Source organism: Cetorhinus maximus, chromosome 3 (genome assembly GCF_964194155.1).
Source record: "Cetorhinus maximus chromosome 3, sCetMax3.hap1.1, whole genome shotgun sequence".
Classification (NCBI taxonomy): Eukaryota; Metazoa; Chordata; class Chondrichthyes; order Lamniformes; family Cetorhinidae; genus Cetorhinus; species Cetorhinus maximus.
The window spans coordinates 65,610,261-65,625,825 of record NC_135881.1 but is presented as its reverse complement, the minus strand read 5'-3'; the positions used below and the strand labels follow the sequence as shown (position 1 = coordinate 65,625,825).

The following is a 15,565-nucleotide window of genomic DNA, read 5'->3' as shown; positions in this document are numbered from 1 at the left end:
TACTGGCTGCTGCCAGTAAAAATGCCACCCAGGTTCTTGTCTCCCACCGGTGTGAGGCTGTGTCCCACTTTTGATCCCACTAACGGGACTTCCTGCCCTTTGAAAAAATTCCAGCCATGGTATCTACATTCACACTATCACACCATCCCTGGGTTGAAAAGCATTCCAATTTCTTTTATAAAAATCCTCCCACCCAAGGCACCCCCAATTCATTCACATTGTATGGCTGGTGTTTACATTTCATCAATACTCCACGGTTACAGTCTTGTACTTGACGAGTGACGCATTCTTTATGATTCATTCTAAACATTACAGTTAACCCTTACCTTATCTGATTAAACAAACTCTCCAGGGATACCATTTCTGATAATCATTAATCTTAAAGAGTTGAAGTGAGTATTAGGTGAGAAATCCATTTCATACTTTGTGTATACTTCTTTAATTACTGCACAACCCAAAACTATATCATATCCTTAGGACAATGGTGATTAGTGCTTTAAAGAGTTAATTTTCAACAAAGAAGACATTTAAATAATATTTTGTAAATTCAAATATTATTTTGCTTGGAAAAGAAAATTGCCTGATGTGTGTGGAAGAGGGCAAAAGGCAGTACTTTTATAAGAACTTGAATATTGCTGAAAAGAAATAGATGTTGCTGAAGATTTTCATCTTGCACACATCAGGACAAATGCAAGAATGGCAAATTTCAAACCACCACAACATTTTTGCGAGATGAAAAGCTTCAGCACCGTGTTGTTCTCTCTTTTCAGCGATATTTTAAAAGTGTTGGGCTCTATTTTCAGGACTTGTGCTCCTTCCCTAACAATTCTGTGCTCTTCCTAAAGTTTCCACTTACTTTAAGCTGTGCTGTAAATTTTTGAAACATTTATCATATTTGGTATGCTTCAGCTTCTTTTATTTCTCCTTCTCTACATTTCTTCTTTATCCCTCCATTGCCTGACACCAGTGACTCAAGTGAAATCTGTTTCACTGGTATATTCAAGTCTCCAATTCCTCTTCCTATGGCCATTCTTCATTTGTGAAGCTGGTGAATGAGTGCTGATGGTTCACCACAGGAACCACCTCAAGAAATCTGAACGCTATCATTCAAAATCCACATACGTATATTTCCTTTAGGATATAGATAGTGATCAAGGGCAAGGACTTTATTTAAGTTTTTTCCAACACTAGGCCAAGGTACTGAGGCCAAGGTTAATGCTATAATCCTGTCCCAACAGCTATCAGCTAACTGGGGGTGTAGAGTTGAAACCAGAGCCAGGTTTGCATGGCTCAGTCTCGCATCATACAGTGGATTCAACTTCTGAGCTGGGGGTACAATAGTATAATAGTTATGTTACAGAGCAAGTAATCCAGAGCCCTAGCCTAATTATCTGGAGACATGAGTTCAAATCCCACCACAATCGCGCAGCAATTTATATTTAGTTAATTAAATAAATCTGGAATAAAACAGCTAGCAATAGTAATGGCGACCATTTAACTATTGGATTGTCATGGAAACGCATCTGGTTCATTAATGCCCTTCAGGAAAAGAAATCTGCCACTCTTACTGATCCGGCCTATATGCGTCTCCAGACCACAGATCTGTGGTTTATGTTTGCCTGCCCTCTGAAATGGCCCAGCAAGCCACTCAGTTGTATAAGGTTGGGCAATAAATTGGCCTCGCCAGCCCATATCCTGCGAATGAATGAAAAAAACCACAGAACAACTAGGGAGTTTCTTTTGCAGTGTTGTTCATGGTGTTTCAAGCTTATGGAGATTTCCTGTCCAAATGAATGTAATGAATTAATCCACTACTCATATCTTTCCAACTATCAAAAGGCCATTAATTTGTGAAAACTGCAACCAGTATAATTTGGGATTTGCAAAAACTGTATAATAACAACAATCTAGGATACAAATTAAAAACCTTATTTTTTTCAACAGAGGATAAATTTTCAATGGTTCTTTCTCCTCATCTAATGCCACAGTGCAAGTTTCTTGATTCTACAGCAAAGGAGCTGAAAATACAATCCAATAATCCAATAGCATTCACACACATTTACAATGGAAGATCAAAATCAGGGCTCGATAGTTTTTGCAAAGTATCTCCAAGATCTTTGGAATATAGAGTGAATAAATAAAATATTGCTGTACCTCAATAAACCAACCTGCTTTTTGCAAGAAAAATGTAGAGGCAGATAGAAAAAGCAATACAAAGACATTAGGCAGCTTAAAGAGTGGCCTTACTCTTCCATCTACTGTGGTTGATCAACTGTAAATTTAAAAAAAAACATTCACATTTGTGTGCCACTGTTCCTGGTACCTGTTTACATTTGAAATTTCAGTGAAATATAGTGCAAATTGGCTATGGAAAGTGCCACATTGTAATTCACTCCTCCCACCAGTGTGTTGTGGCAGAAACCATCTCAATGGGAGGCTGCAGAAGGATTTGGACAGGTTAGGAGAATGGGCAAAGAAGTGGCAGATGGAATACAACGTGGGGAAGTGTGAGGTCATGCACTTTGGTAGGAAGAATAGAGGCATAGACTATTTTCTAGATGGGGAGAGAATTCAGAAATCTGGAGTGCAAAGGGACTTGGGAGTCCTAATCCAGGATTCTCTTAAGGTTGACTTGCAGGTTGAGTCGGTTGTTAGGAAGGCAAATGCAATGTTGGCATTTATTTCAAGAGGACTAGAATATAAAAGGGATGTGCTGCTGAGGCTTTATAAGGCTCTGGTCAGACCACATTTAGAATATTGTGAGCAATTTTGGGCCCCGTATCTCAGGAAGGATGTGCTGGCCCTGGCGAAGGTCCAGAGGAGGTTCATGAGAACGATCCCAGGAATGAAAGGCTTAACATATGAGGAACATTTGAGGACTCTGGGTCTATACTCGATGGAGTTTAGAAGGATGAGGGGGGGATCTGATTGAAACTTACAGAATACTGAAAGGCCTGGACGTGGGGAAGATGTTTCCATTAGTAGGAGAGACTAGGACCCGAGGGCACAGCTTCAGAGTAAAGGGAAGACCTTTTAGAACAGAGATGAGGAGAAACTTCTTTAGCCAGAGAGTGGTGAATCTATGGAATTCATTGCCACAGAAGGCTGTGGAGGCCAGGTCATTGAGTGTAATTAAGACTGAGATAGACAGGTTCTTGATTGGTAAGGGGATCAAAGGTTACGGGGAGAAGGTGGGAGAATGGGGTTGAGAAACTTATCAGCCATGATTAAATGGCGGAGCAGACTTGATGGGCCTAATGGCCTAATTTCTGCTCCTATGTCTTATGGTCTTATGTTCAAGAATAGATAGAATAGGTGAGTAAAGGGAATGGGGGGGGGGATTAAGGGATGGGAACAGGTCAGGTCAATGTGAGGAGAACTATATGCTTACTCAGATGAAGAACCATTCTATGAACACCAACCTGGAGTGGTTGGGCCGAATGGCATATTTCTGTGTTGTAACACCAATGTATTTCAAGGTGTGGGTGATGTGTCACCACTGTCAGGAGGATGTAGCTACAATAAACTGACATCACCAATCTCCATTAGAAATGTAGACACAGGAATTGATAATAGAAATATATAAAATAATAGCTTCAATTGGGGCGTTTGTTTATGTCTGCAGAGCTCTGATCCAATTATCGCCAACCCAGTCCATCTCAGGATGTTCGGAATCCATTCACCATATGCAAAGCCATGGGACATCGATGACTATTAATAAACCTGCCTAGACAAAATAAAGCTTTTTCATTTAAGATCAGCCTCAACAGTGCTAAGGACAACAGAGGATATAGTTTTGCCCACCCTCCCGTTACGAAGCAATTTCTTACACAGGGAACGCCAAGTAAACTATTTTCAAACAAATCCTCTCACAATCACTTACAATCTCGGCGATCATAAGCAGCCCCGGGAGGGTCTTAAGGAAAGCCCTGTCGTAACCCCTTGCCGTCGAGCTGAAGGACGCCGTGTAAGTGCTGCTCGTTGTGCTGATGGTCCGAGGGCGATCTTCCATCTTTGATCTGAACGATAACTTTTGGAAACTTTGCCAGTGAGTGAGTGGGAAGGAGCAGGACCCCGGGGCGGTGAAGTCAGAGCTCCGATGTGTCCATGCTATTGAGCTGCAGAGGCTGAGTGCAGGGCACAATGCAGCAAGAGCGCTGCGAGCCAGCAGACTGCACTCCCTCAGGTGACTATGACTAAGACAGGTAACTTCAGCAAAGCTCCCTCTCTGCCCAATAAATGTCAGCACACATCCTTCTGAAAGCTACAAAATGGAAACATCGCTGATCAGTTCTTAAAGAGACAGTCCTCTGAAACTCTGTTCAGGCTTTTTGTACACTATGCATGCATATTTCTGTATTGTTTCTAGAAATGCAAAATCCAGCAGTGGTGATTTTATTACGTTTTGGATAATTTACAAAGTCTTAGAACAAGGCCTTGTCTTTGTTTCTCAGAGAAAACCCACGTTTTGATGTAGCAAAGTGAAGATTGGAACTGGCACTTGAATTTTATGAAATCAAACTTTGCAGTTTATGTCATTCCTTGAGTTTTTTTTATTAACTCTGTGTCTGCTGCTTATCCATCCCTATGCTTAAGAATAACCAAGCTACTGAGAAATCCATATGATCCTTTTTTCCATAAGGACTGCACATTCTCTTCTCGTAGGGATGCAGCCCACAAAATTCAGTCTGGTAAATGTTAAGGCTTGGGACTTACGTAACTGTTTTTAGAAGTACCACAAAAACAATAAGTTATGATACATAGCATCTTTAATATTTTTAAATGCTAGTACTGTAGTGGAGGTTAACTAGCTAAGACCATGCAGTTTACTGGTAAACTACTTCTGACTGCCAACTAGGAGCACCCTGCCCATTACAGGACTGGAATGAATGATCACATGATGTGGTGTGGTGCGTGAAGAACCCCAATAACACAACAATCCTTCCAAGTGCCATCAGTAAACCTTGTCGACCAGTCAATTATTAAGTGTCTTGGATTACTACTGACTGGCCTAGTTTAGGTATCAGATTACCAAGATCAATTTGGTTCTAGTTTCTCATCACAAGAGTATCACTTTGGATACATCTCAATCCCAAAGAGATCCAATTCCCCCCCCACACACCTTCTTAAAGCATTGGCCAAACAAAACAGCAACATGCAGTCTTTCCAAATCGCCCTCATTTTTAAACAACAATCACCTGCACATTTAAGACTTGAGCATGTGTCTGATGATTTAATTCACTGTCATATTTTGTATCAGCCAGGATAAATTTATGGTTTGTGACAATCGAAAGATCCTAGAGACCCAAAGCAAACCCTCAAAATTTCTTCAGATTGGCTTTCTGGGGGAAATAAACTGTTTTTGGCAGGTCACCTTTAGTCAAAATAATCAGCCCGAATTCCATTCTATGACTTATCACTAAATGACTTATTGCTAAAGTTTGGACACTTTATTCGAATACTGAAATCGGACTGAAATATGCCGAATAACTAATTTTGAAGGAGAGGAACTCAGTTGAGGATAGCTGATGATGTCCATGATTCATTGGTTAAGTGCAAGTTGGCATTGTCTTTACTTAGTGTCTATACACACATATTTAGTGATCAGGTGCAGGAGTTATGGCTGAATTTTTACCTCTCTAAAGCAGAGACCCCAAAACTAGAGGCACCCCAGCTGCTTTTACCATTAGCAAATAATTTGACACAGACCCCCTATGAAAACTGTGATTTTGCTGTTTGGTTTGGTTCTGTACCACAACACATGGTGCATTTATCCACAGTGCCACCAGGGAAGAACAATAGCGAAGCAACACGTATTAGGAAGACCCCAGGTTTGACCCCTGGTCAGTGCGAAGTTTGTTGTTCTGAGGCAGGGTGGTGATTGGGGGAAGAGGGGCTGGGGGTGGGAAATCTACAATTGGACCCAGTACCTGTGGATTGAGAAGATGTAAAAATTAACAGGGTGCTCATTCCTGATTGTTATTCAGTGACTGCCGCTGAAAGTGCTCATGTATAGACATTGGGAGAGCACAGGGTCAAGATGGGCTGTGATGGTCCCCAAATTCAAAAAGCCTGCTGATGCTATCAAAATTTACATGAGTGATAGCCGATATGGTGTAATACTGGGGTGTGCCTGTCCCTGGTGGAACAATAACCCAGCAACCTTCTCAAGGGTTTTCCCTGGAATTTTCCTTTAAAGACGCAAGTTCTAACATTAAAATCAGGCCATTTTCCTCCCGTTCTCACTGGGCTTTCCAATCTATTAATAGCGCCTATGCAGTACCTGTCTGATGTGTTCATTTCCTTGATACTGAACCAGAGTCTTTAAAATTCTGCATAAGGTTTAATATCATCCCTCTTGTAGGTTATTGGAATAAACCGCAATTACTTTTCAATTCCTCTGATGCTTTTGTATCAGCTTTTAAGTTCACACACTTTGTCAATCATCCCGTTTCATTAATAATCTTTATAATTAGGTATAATAAATTAGAGGTCATGAAGGGAGGGCAGAGGTCAATTTAAAACAACGATTCCATTTATGGCAGCTCAATGAAACCTGAATTTAAAGAATGTGTCATTCCTTGACAGATCAGTATTGGCTGCAACTCAAAACCATCAGAAATCAAATACTTTTTTGCTGCCCATGCCTCAGTGAGCTTATCCACCAAAGTCGTACAGCCCATGGGGGTCCCAGGTTTGACCACCTGTCTGTGCTTAATTAGCTGATTTTTAACTAGAGCAGTTGTCAGATTTCCACAATTGCTCTCGCTGCCCCTGGCTAAGAAGGGAAAAAGCAACTGGGATTGTCAATTCTCATCCTTAACTAGTGGCTCCTACTGGAACTGATCTGTGGGCATCTGAGGAGGACTGGTTTAACTGTGGTGATCTTCCTATGGTCCAATAGTCTACTGTCATTCAGAGTTGAAGTTCACCCATCAATAGTGGCAACTTGTCGATCGATTTGCACTTGTGGAACTGGATCTAGGTAAGGCGTCAGTGAGGAAAGGAGGCTGGGTGGGGGCAATGTCATGGGAGAATAAAAAAATTCCAAACATGATTAAACTTTGTCTACATTTTATTAAAGTTCAAGGGATAGAACAAACTTCAGTCTCCCTAAGTCAAAACTGGGAACTTACTACTTGGATTTACACATCTGCAGCAATCTCAAATGCCAGGCACGACCAAGGAAAACGTATTTTTGTAAAGGATTGCAAATTATTGAATAATGACTGAAAGGGCTACAGCAAGATTCAGATTTCAGAGTCTTCAATGGAAATACTGCTGGTCTAAGTAAGCCTGAGCAGGTCATGTGTTTCAGGCAGAGATGAGGAAGCGATTCCAAACTAGGTGGCTGGGCACACTGTGAGAAGGTTACCTTGGCCACTCTCCCCTTTCTGTTAAACTGCTTGGAGAGCTTACCATTAATATCCAGTGGTTACCAAGGGTCTCTTTGCTCCCCCACACCTTCACTTCACTCAGAGTCACAACTTGACATGCACAGACCTATCATCAGCTCCGTAATACCAACACCTGGATGTGACTGCATTGAAAGGGCAGAAGAAGATATTGCCATTATATAAAAACAAAAAAACTACTGCGGATGCTGGAAATCCAAAACAAAAACAGAATTACCTGGAAAATCTCAGCAGGTCTGGCAGCATCGGCAGAGAAGAAAAGAGTTGACGTTTCGAGTCCTCACGATCCTTCCACAGAACTGAGCAATATTAGGAGAGGGGTGAAATATAAGCTGGTTTAAGGTGGGGGTGGGGTGGGGGGAGAGAAGTTGGGGGGGTGGGGGGTGGTTGTAGGGACAAGTAAGCAGTGATAGGAACAGATAATCAAAAGATGTCACAGATAAAGGAACAAAGAGGTGTTGAAGGTGGTGATATTATCTAAGAGAATGTGCTAATTAAGAATGGATGGCAGGACACTCAAGGTACAGCTCTCGTGGAGGTGGGGTGGAAAGACTGACAGGGCATTACAGGTATAGATTTAAAAATAATGAAAATAGGTGGGAAAAGAAAAATCTATATAAATTATTGGAAAAAACAAAAGGGAGGGGGAAGAAACGGAAAGGGGGTGGGGATGGAGGAGGGAGTTCAAGATCTAAAGTTGTTGAATTCAATATTCAGTCCGGAAGGCTGTAAAGTGCCTAGTCGGAAGATGAGGTGGTGTTCATACTCCAGCCCCCTCCCACAACTCTTTCTCCGGTACATCGATGATTACTTCAGTGCTGCTTCATGCTCTCGTCAGGACCTGGAAAAATTTATTAATTTTGCTTCCAATCTCCACTCCATCATTTTCACATGGTCCATCTCTGACACTTGCCTTCCCTTCCTTGACCTCTCTGTCTCAATTTCTGGTGATAGACTGTCCACCAATATCCATTACAAGCCTACCGACTCCCACAGCTACCTTGACTACAGCTCCTCACACCCCATTTCCTGTAAGGACTCCATCCCATTCCCTCAGTTCCTTCGTCTCCGTCGCATCTGTTCTGATGATGCTACCTTCAAAAACAGTTCCTCTGACATGTCCTCCTTCTTCCTTAACCGAGGTTTTCCACCCACGGTCGTTGACAGGGCCCTCAACCGTGTCCGGCCCATCTCCCGCGCATCCGCCCTCACGCCTTCTCCTCCCTCCCAGAAACATGATAAGGTCCCCCTTGTCCTCACTTATCACTCCACCAGCCTCCGCATTCAAAGGATCATCCTGCGCCATTTCCGCCAACTCCAGCATGATGCCACCACCAAACACATCTTCCCTTCACCCCCCCTGGCGGCATTCCATAGGGATCGTTCCCTCCGGGACACCCTGGTCCACTCCTCCATCACCCCCTACTCCTCAACCCCCACCTATGGCACCTCCCCATGCCCACGCAGAAGATGCAATACCTGCCCCTTCACTTCCTCTCTCCTCACCGTCCAAGGGCCCAAACACTCCTTTCAAGTGAAGCAGCATTTCACTTGCATTTCCCCTAACTTAGTCTACTGCATTCGTTGCTCCCAATGCGGTCTCCTCTACATTGGAGAGACCAAACGTAAACTGGGTGACCGCTTTGCAGAACACCTGCGGTCTGTCCGCAAGAAAGACCCAAACCTCCCTGTCGCTTGCCATTTTAACACTCCACCCTGCTCTCTTGCCCACATGTCTGTCCTTGGCTTGCTGCATTGTTCCAGTGCAGCCCAACGCAAACTGGAGGAACAGCACCTCATCTTCTGACTAGGCACTTTACAGCCTTCTGGACTGAATATTGAATTCAACAACTTTAGATCTTGAACTCCCTATTCCAACCCCACCCCTTTCCGTTTCTTCCCCCTCCCTTTTGTTTTTTCCAATAATTTATATAGATTTTTCTTTTCCCACCTATTTCCATTATTTTTAAATCTATACCTGTAATACCGTCAGTCTTTCCACGCCACCCCCACTAGAGCTGTACCTTGTGTGTCCTGCCATCCATTCTTAATTAGCACATTCTCTTAGATAATATCACCACCTTCAACACCTCTTTGTTCCTTTATCTGTGACATCTTTTGATTATCTGCTCCTATCACTGCTTGCTTGTCCCTACAACCAACCTCCCCCCAACTTCTCTCCCCCCCCACCTTAAACCAACTTATATTTCACCCCTCTCCTAATATTACTCAGTTCTGTTGAAGGGTCATGAGGACTCGAAACGTCAACTCTTTTCTTCTCTGAAGATATTGCCATTGTTTGTTGAAGATAATTCCTAATTCAAAAGAGATATTGGTCGCAAGTGGTGGAACAAAACTTTCAGCCTCTGTATGCCCTGTCTGCAGGAAGCTTTAGACCCCCCGGGAGCCAACCAGGAATCAGAGACAGGGGTGTTGAATGTTAGGTGTTAACCACAGGTTCATCATGACATTCTGCTTCTCTGCCTTCTCATTGGACCACACAACCCTTCAGCAAACTAGATGACAAAGCTCTAAAACCAGCCTTGCTTCTGAAAGTAATGTGAACTTTGCTGCTGAGCAATCTAATCGATCCTGTATTTGCTTTCTTCTTTGCATGCGATACAACAACACGAAGCAGAGGAGCATTATGATGAATACGTGCCATTGTGCACCCTCCCCTTCAGGAGCACCAGTACACAGACATCCATCTAAGGGGAATTACAGAGTAACCCTGAGAGGAGTGCACAGGATGATGCACCGTGCATAGTAGGTAGATGGAGCTGCGGTGGAAGATATGGAGACAGACATTGCTGACCAGAGGGTAAGGAGATGTCAGTCCTCAGCTGAAAAGTTTTGGGGCCCAAATCTCATTGGTAATGCTTTTAAAAATAAAGATCCTCGCAGGGCATTAAATGTGTGCAGTGCTAACAGGGCTGGAACAGGTAGCGGGTCAACTGGAGAAGTCCATGACCAGCTTCTGTCACATCATGATTCATAGATTCACAGCACTGAAATCCACCAGGGAGCAAGTGGAGCAGCTCCAGGCTGCCACATAGTGGAGGTCTTCACTACAGATGTGAAGGACAGCCTTAACTTCTGTCATGAATGCTCAGATCCCTGATCCGGGGCCAGTCGCTGTATCTTGCAGTTTTGAAAGATTACAATCTCTCAGGGCTTTGCTGATCTGATTGAGACCTTTCAGACTGCATTCGTGCTGAACTATGGCCATCCAAAGCCAGGTCCATTACATTGAAAGAAATGTTTTCACATGACACCACCCTTGGTCCCTCAATTTCCTGTATATATGGAGATAAGGGGTAAAGGAGACAGTTATACTGTTCTCAAACCAGCACAAGACACATCATCTAGAAAAGCCATCTCAAGACTTTGCTTTCCTAAAATAAAATAGCACCTCAGTCCAATGCTCCCTCTAGTTTTGTTTTGAGCGCGAGCCGTTTATTTAAGTGTGCAGGCCCTTTAGATATTTTTGTGAGGCTTAAAGGGGCCTGCTTGGGCACTTTTGATTTGCTGCACAGCTTAAAGGAAACTTTTCCTCACTCACAAGTTGTCCTGGTACTTTGAGGAAAGCCTATTAATGAATTTGCAGTGCCCTTATATTGCGTCTAGTTGTTCAGAGAGAAGCTGATGAACTAGCTCGTTAGCAAAGAATGCATGTATAACTTACTTGAGGCAGCTGTATTCAGCTGCTTGCCTAATGTTCCTGAAGCCTAGAATGGCCTCATCATTCAAAACAAATCAGGGGTGTGGTGATTTTTATAGTCAATTGCAAGGTATTAGGATGGGTATTGAAGTTTTAGAGTGTATAAAGCACAGACAGTGGGGTACTGCCTGGTTTTTTTCTTATTCTTTCACCGATCATGGGTGTTGCTGGCTAGGCCAGCATTTATATTGCCCAACCGTAATTGCCCTTGAGAAGGTGATGGTGAGTCGCCTCCTTGAACCTCTGCAGTCCATGTGGTGTAGGTACACCCACAGTGCTGTTAGGGAAGGAATTCCATGACTTTGACAGCGACAGTGAAGAAACGGCAATATGCTTCCAAGTCAGGATGAGGTGTGCCTTGGAAGGGAACTTGCAGGTGGTGATGTTCCTATGCATCTACTGCCCTTGTCCTTCTGGGTGGTCGAGGTCGCAGGTTTGGAAGATGCTGTCGAAGGATCATTGGTGAATTGCTGCAGTGCATTTTGTAGATGGTACACACTACTGCCACTGTGTCGGTGGTGGAGGGAGTGAATGTTGAAGGTGGTGGATGGGGTGTCAATCACGCAGATTGCTTTGTCCTGAATGGTGTCAAGCTTCTTGAATGTTGTTGGAGCTGCACTCATCCAGGCAAGTGGGGAGTATTCCATCACACTCCTGACTTGTGCCTTGTGGGTGGTGGACAGGCTTTGGGGAGTCAGGAGGTGAGTTACTCTGACCTACTCTTGTAACCACAGTATTTATATGGCCAGTTCAGTTCAATTTCTGATCAATGGTAACCACCCCAGGATGTTGATATGAGGGGATTCAGTGATGGTAATATCATTGAAGGTCAAGTGAAGATAGTTGGGTTCTCTCTTGTTGGAGATGGTCATTGCCTGGCACTTGTGTGGTGTGAATGTTATTTTCCATTTATCAGCCCAACCCTGAACGTTGTCCAGGTCTTTTTACATATGGGCACAGACTGCTTCAGTATCTGAGGAGTCACAAATGCACTTATTTATTAAAGGAAAATTGTGATTAACTTGACTGAGCTGTTTGATGAAGTAACAGAGAATTAATGAGAGTACTGTAGTGAGATTGATGTTGTGTATATGGACTCTTAAAAGGTGTACCACAAAGTACCTCAATAGACTTGTTAGCAAAATTAAAGACCACAGGATTAAAAGGAGAGTGGCAGCATGAATGCAAAATTGGTTCACACAGAAAATAAAGTAATGGTGAATGGCTGTTTTTCAGACCGGAGAGGCAGTATGCATTGGCATTCCCCAAGGGTCGGTATTAAGGCCACTGCTCTTTTTGATATACATTACCGATATGAACTTGGATATATAGAGTATAATTTCAAAGTTTGCAAATGGCATGAAACTTGGAACTGTCCTAAACAGTACCAGTAGACAGACTGGTGAAATGGATAGACACAAGCAGATAAAAATTAATGCAGAGCAGTGTGAAGCGGATCCTGAAGCGGAAGAATAAAGGGAGGCAATATGAACTAAATAGTATAATTATAAAGTGAGCGCAAGAACAGAGAGACTCTGAGAATGTATGTAGACCAATCTTTGCAGGTGGTAGAACATTTTGAAAAAGTTGTTTAAAAAAAGTACATAGGATCCTTGACTTTATTAAAAACAAGACTAGCATTTATATAGTATCTTTCAAAACTTCAAGATGTCCCAAAGTGCTCTACAGAATCACACAGTGCAGAAGAGGCCCTTCGGCCCATCGAGTCTGCACCGACATGTGAGAAACACCTGACCTACCTACCTAATCACATTTGCCAGCACTTAACCCATAGCCTTGAATGTTATGACATGCCAAGTGCTCATCCAGGTACTTTTTAAAGGATGTGAGGCAACCCGCCTCCACCACCCTCCCAGGCAGCGCATTCCAGGCCGTCACTACCCTCTGGGTAAAAAAGTTTTTCCTCACATCCCCCCATAACCTCCTGCCCCTCACCTTGAACTTGTGTCCCCTCGTGACTGACCCTTCAACTAAGGGGAACAGCTGTTCCCTATCCACCCTGTCCATGCCCCTCATAATCTTGTACACCTCGATCAGGTCTCCCCTCAGTCTTCTCTGCTCCAACGAAAACATTCCAAGTCTATCCAACCTCTCTTCATAACTTAAATATTTCATCCCAGGCAACATCTTGATGAATCTCCTCTGCACCCCCTCCAGTGCAATCACATCCTTCCTATAATGTGGCGACCAGAACTGCACACAGTACTCCAGCTGTGGCCTCACCAAGGCTCTATACAACTCCAACATGACCTCCCTACTTTTGTAATCTATGCCTCGACTGATAAAGGCAAGTGTCCCATTTGCCTTTTTCACCACCCCACTAACATGCCCCTCCACCTTCAGAGATCTATGGACACACACGCCAAGGTCCCTTTGTTCCTCAGAACTTCCTAGTGTCATGCTGTTCATTGAATACTTCCTTGTCAAATTATTCCTTCCAAAGTGTACCACCTCACACTTTTCAGGGTTAAATTCCATCTGCCACTTATCTGCCCATTTGACCATCCCGTCTATCTCTTCCTGTAGCCCAAGACTCTCAATCTCACTGTTAACCACCCGGCCAATCTTTCTGTCATCTGCAAACTTACTAATCGTACCCACAACATAGTCATCTATGTCGTTTATATAAATGACGAATAATAGGGGACCCAGCACAGATCCCTGTGGTACGTCACTAGACACTGGCTTCCAGTCACTAAAGCAGCCTTCTGTCATTACCCTCTGTCTCCTACAACTAAGCCAATTTTGAATCCACCTTATCAAATTACCCTGTATCCAATGTGCATTTGCCTTCTTTATAAGTCTCCCATGTGGGACCTTGTCAAAGGCTTTGCTGAAATCCATATAGACTACATCAACTGCACTACCCTCATCTACACACCTGGTCACCTCCTCAAAAAATTCAATCAAATTTGTTAGGCTTGACCTCCCCCTGACAAAGCCATGCTGACTATCCCTGATCAAACCTTGCCTCTCCAAGTGGAGATAGATTCACTCCTTCAGAATTTTCTCCAATAGTTTCCCTACCACTGACATGAGACTCACTGGCCTGTAGTTCCTTGGCTTATCTCTACAACCCTTCTTAAATAGCGGAACCACATTAAATACAATTAAATACTTTCCTGTGTGGTAACGCAGGAAATGCAGCATCCAATTTGGGCACAACAAACAATGTGATAATGACCAGATAATCTATAAGATGCACTGCAACAACTTGCAAAGACTTTTTCCACAGTACATTCAAAAACCAGAGCCTTTACTGCTTAGAAGAACAAGGTCAGCAGGCACATGGGGACATTGCCACCTGTAGTTACCTTCCAAGTCACACACTATCCTGACTTGGAAATATATTGCCATTCCTCCATCATCACAGGGCTAAAATCCTGGAATGTCCAAACAGCACTGTGGGTATACTGACACTACATGAACTGCAGTGGTTCAAGAAGGCAGCTCACTGCCACCTTCTCAATGACAATTATGGGTGGGTAATAGATATAGCCCTGTCAGCAACAGTCACATTCCTTGAATAAAGATAGAAAAAATGAGTGCTATTGCTCCAGTGATCAATATCGCCAAGGACACCAGGTGGAGCTCCCCTGCTCTTTTTTGAGGTAGTTTTATGAGTTCTTTTACATACACCTCAGATTTAATTTCTCATCCAGAATCAAGTATAAAACAAGGACGTTAAGCTATACCTTTATAAAACACTAGTTAGGCCTCAGCTAGGGTAGCCAGGCATCTGGTTTTGTACCAGACAGTTCTGTTTTTATCTGGTCTGGCCATTGCCCAGTACCAAATGTCTTCACATCTGGTATCTTGATTGTAATCTACTTGTCTTAAAGAAACACAGCCAGGTGCCTGTTCTTAGATTTACAGTGATTGGCAAAAGATTCAGAGGTGACATGAGGAACAGTTTATTTGTTTTACACATCAATTTGATGTGATCTGAAATGCACTGCCTGAAAGGGTGATAGAATCAGATTCAATAATATTAAAAAGAGAATTGGGTAAATACTCAAAGGGAAAATTCGTGACAGGGCTATGGGGGAAACAGTCGGGGTGTGGGACTAATTGGATATCCAAAGAGCTAGCATAGGCACAATGAGTGAAATGGCCTCTTCCTATGTTGTATTATTTTACAATTCTGTTTGTTTCCATTCATTGGAATAGTACAGATTACCAGGCAATGTTAGAAGTGTTTAAATTCATTATTGAGAAAAGAGATATGTCGAGACTTTAGGTCTTGCACTCACCAGGTCACTTCACAAGAATACCAATATAAGGGGAAAACAACAATTTATACTGTATGAGAAGAGAGTGCTGATTGGTTGGCAAGTGGACTCTGATTGGTAGGGGCATTACTATGGAGAATGCACCAGTGATGGTGACTGACAGTTAACTGCCAAGC

At 43.0% G+C, this 15,565-nt stretch overlaps 1 protein-coding gene across 1 annotated transcript in view; it reads right to left on the bottom strand.

The window, feature by feature from the left end:
* The window catches only part of LOC144678696 (CKLF-like MARVEL transmembrane domain-containing protein 8), a 47,477-nt gene extending 43,327 nt beyond the window's left edge, over nucleotides 1–4,150 (bottom strand). Inside the window, exon 1 of the mRNA XM_078538498.1 lies at nucleotides 3,884–4,150. Coding sequence (XP_078394624.1) covers nucleotides 3,884–4,012 — 129 coding nt within the window. The 5' untranslated portion in view covers nucleotides 4,013–4,150. The remainder of the gene's footprint in view (nucleotides 1–3,883) is intronic.
* Between the last annotated feature and the right edge of the window lie 11,415 nt (nucleotides 4,151–15,565).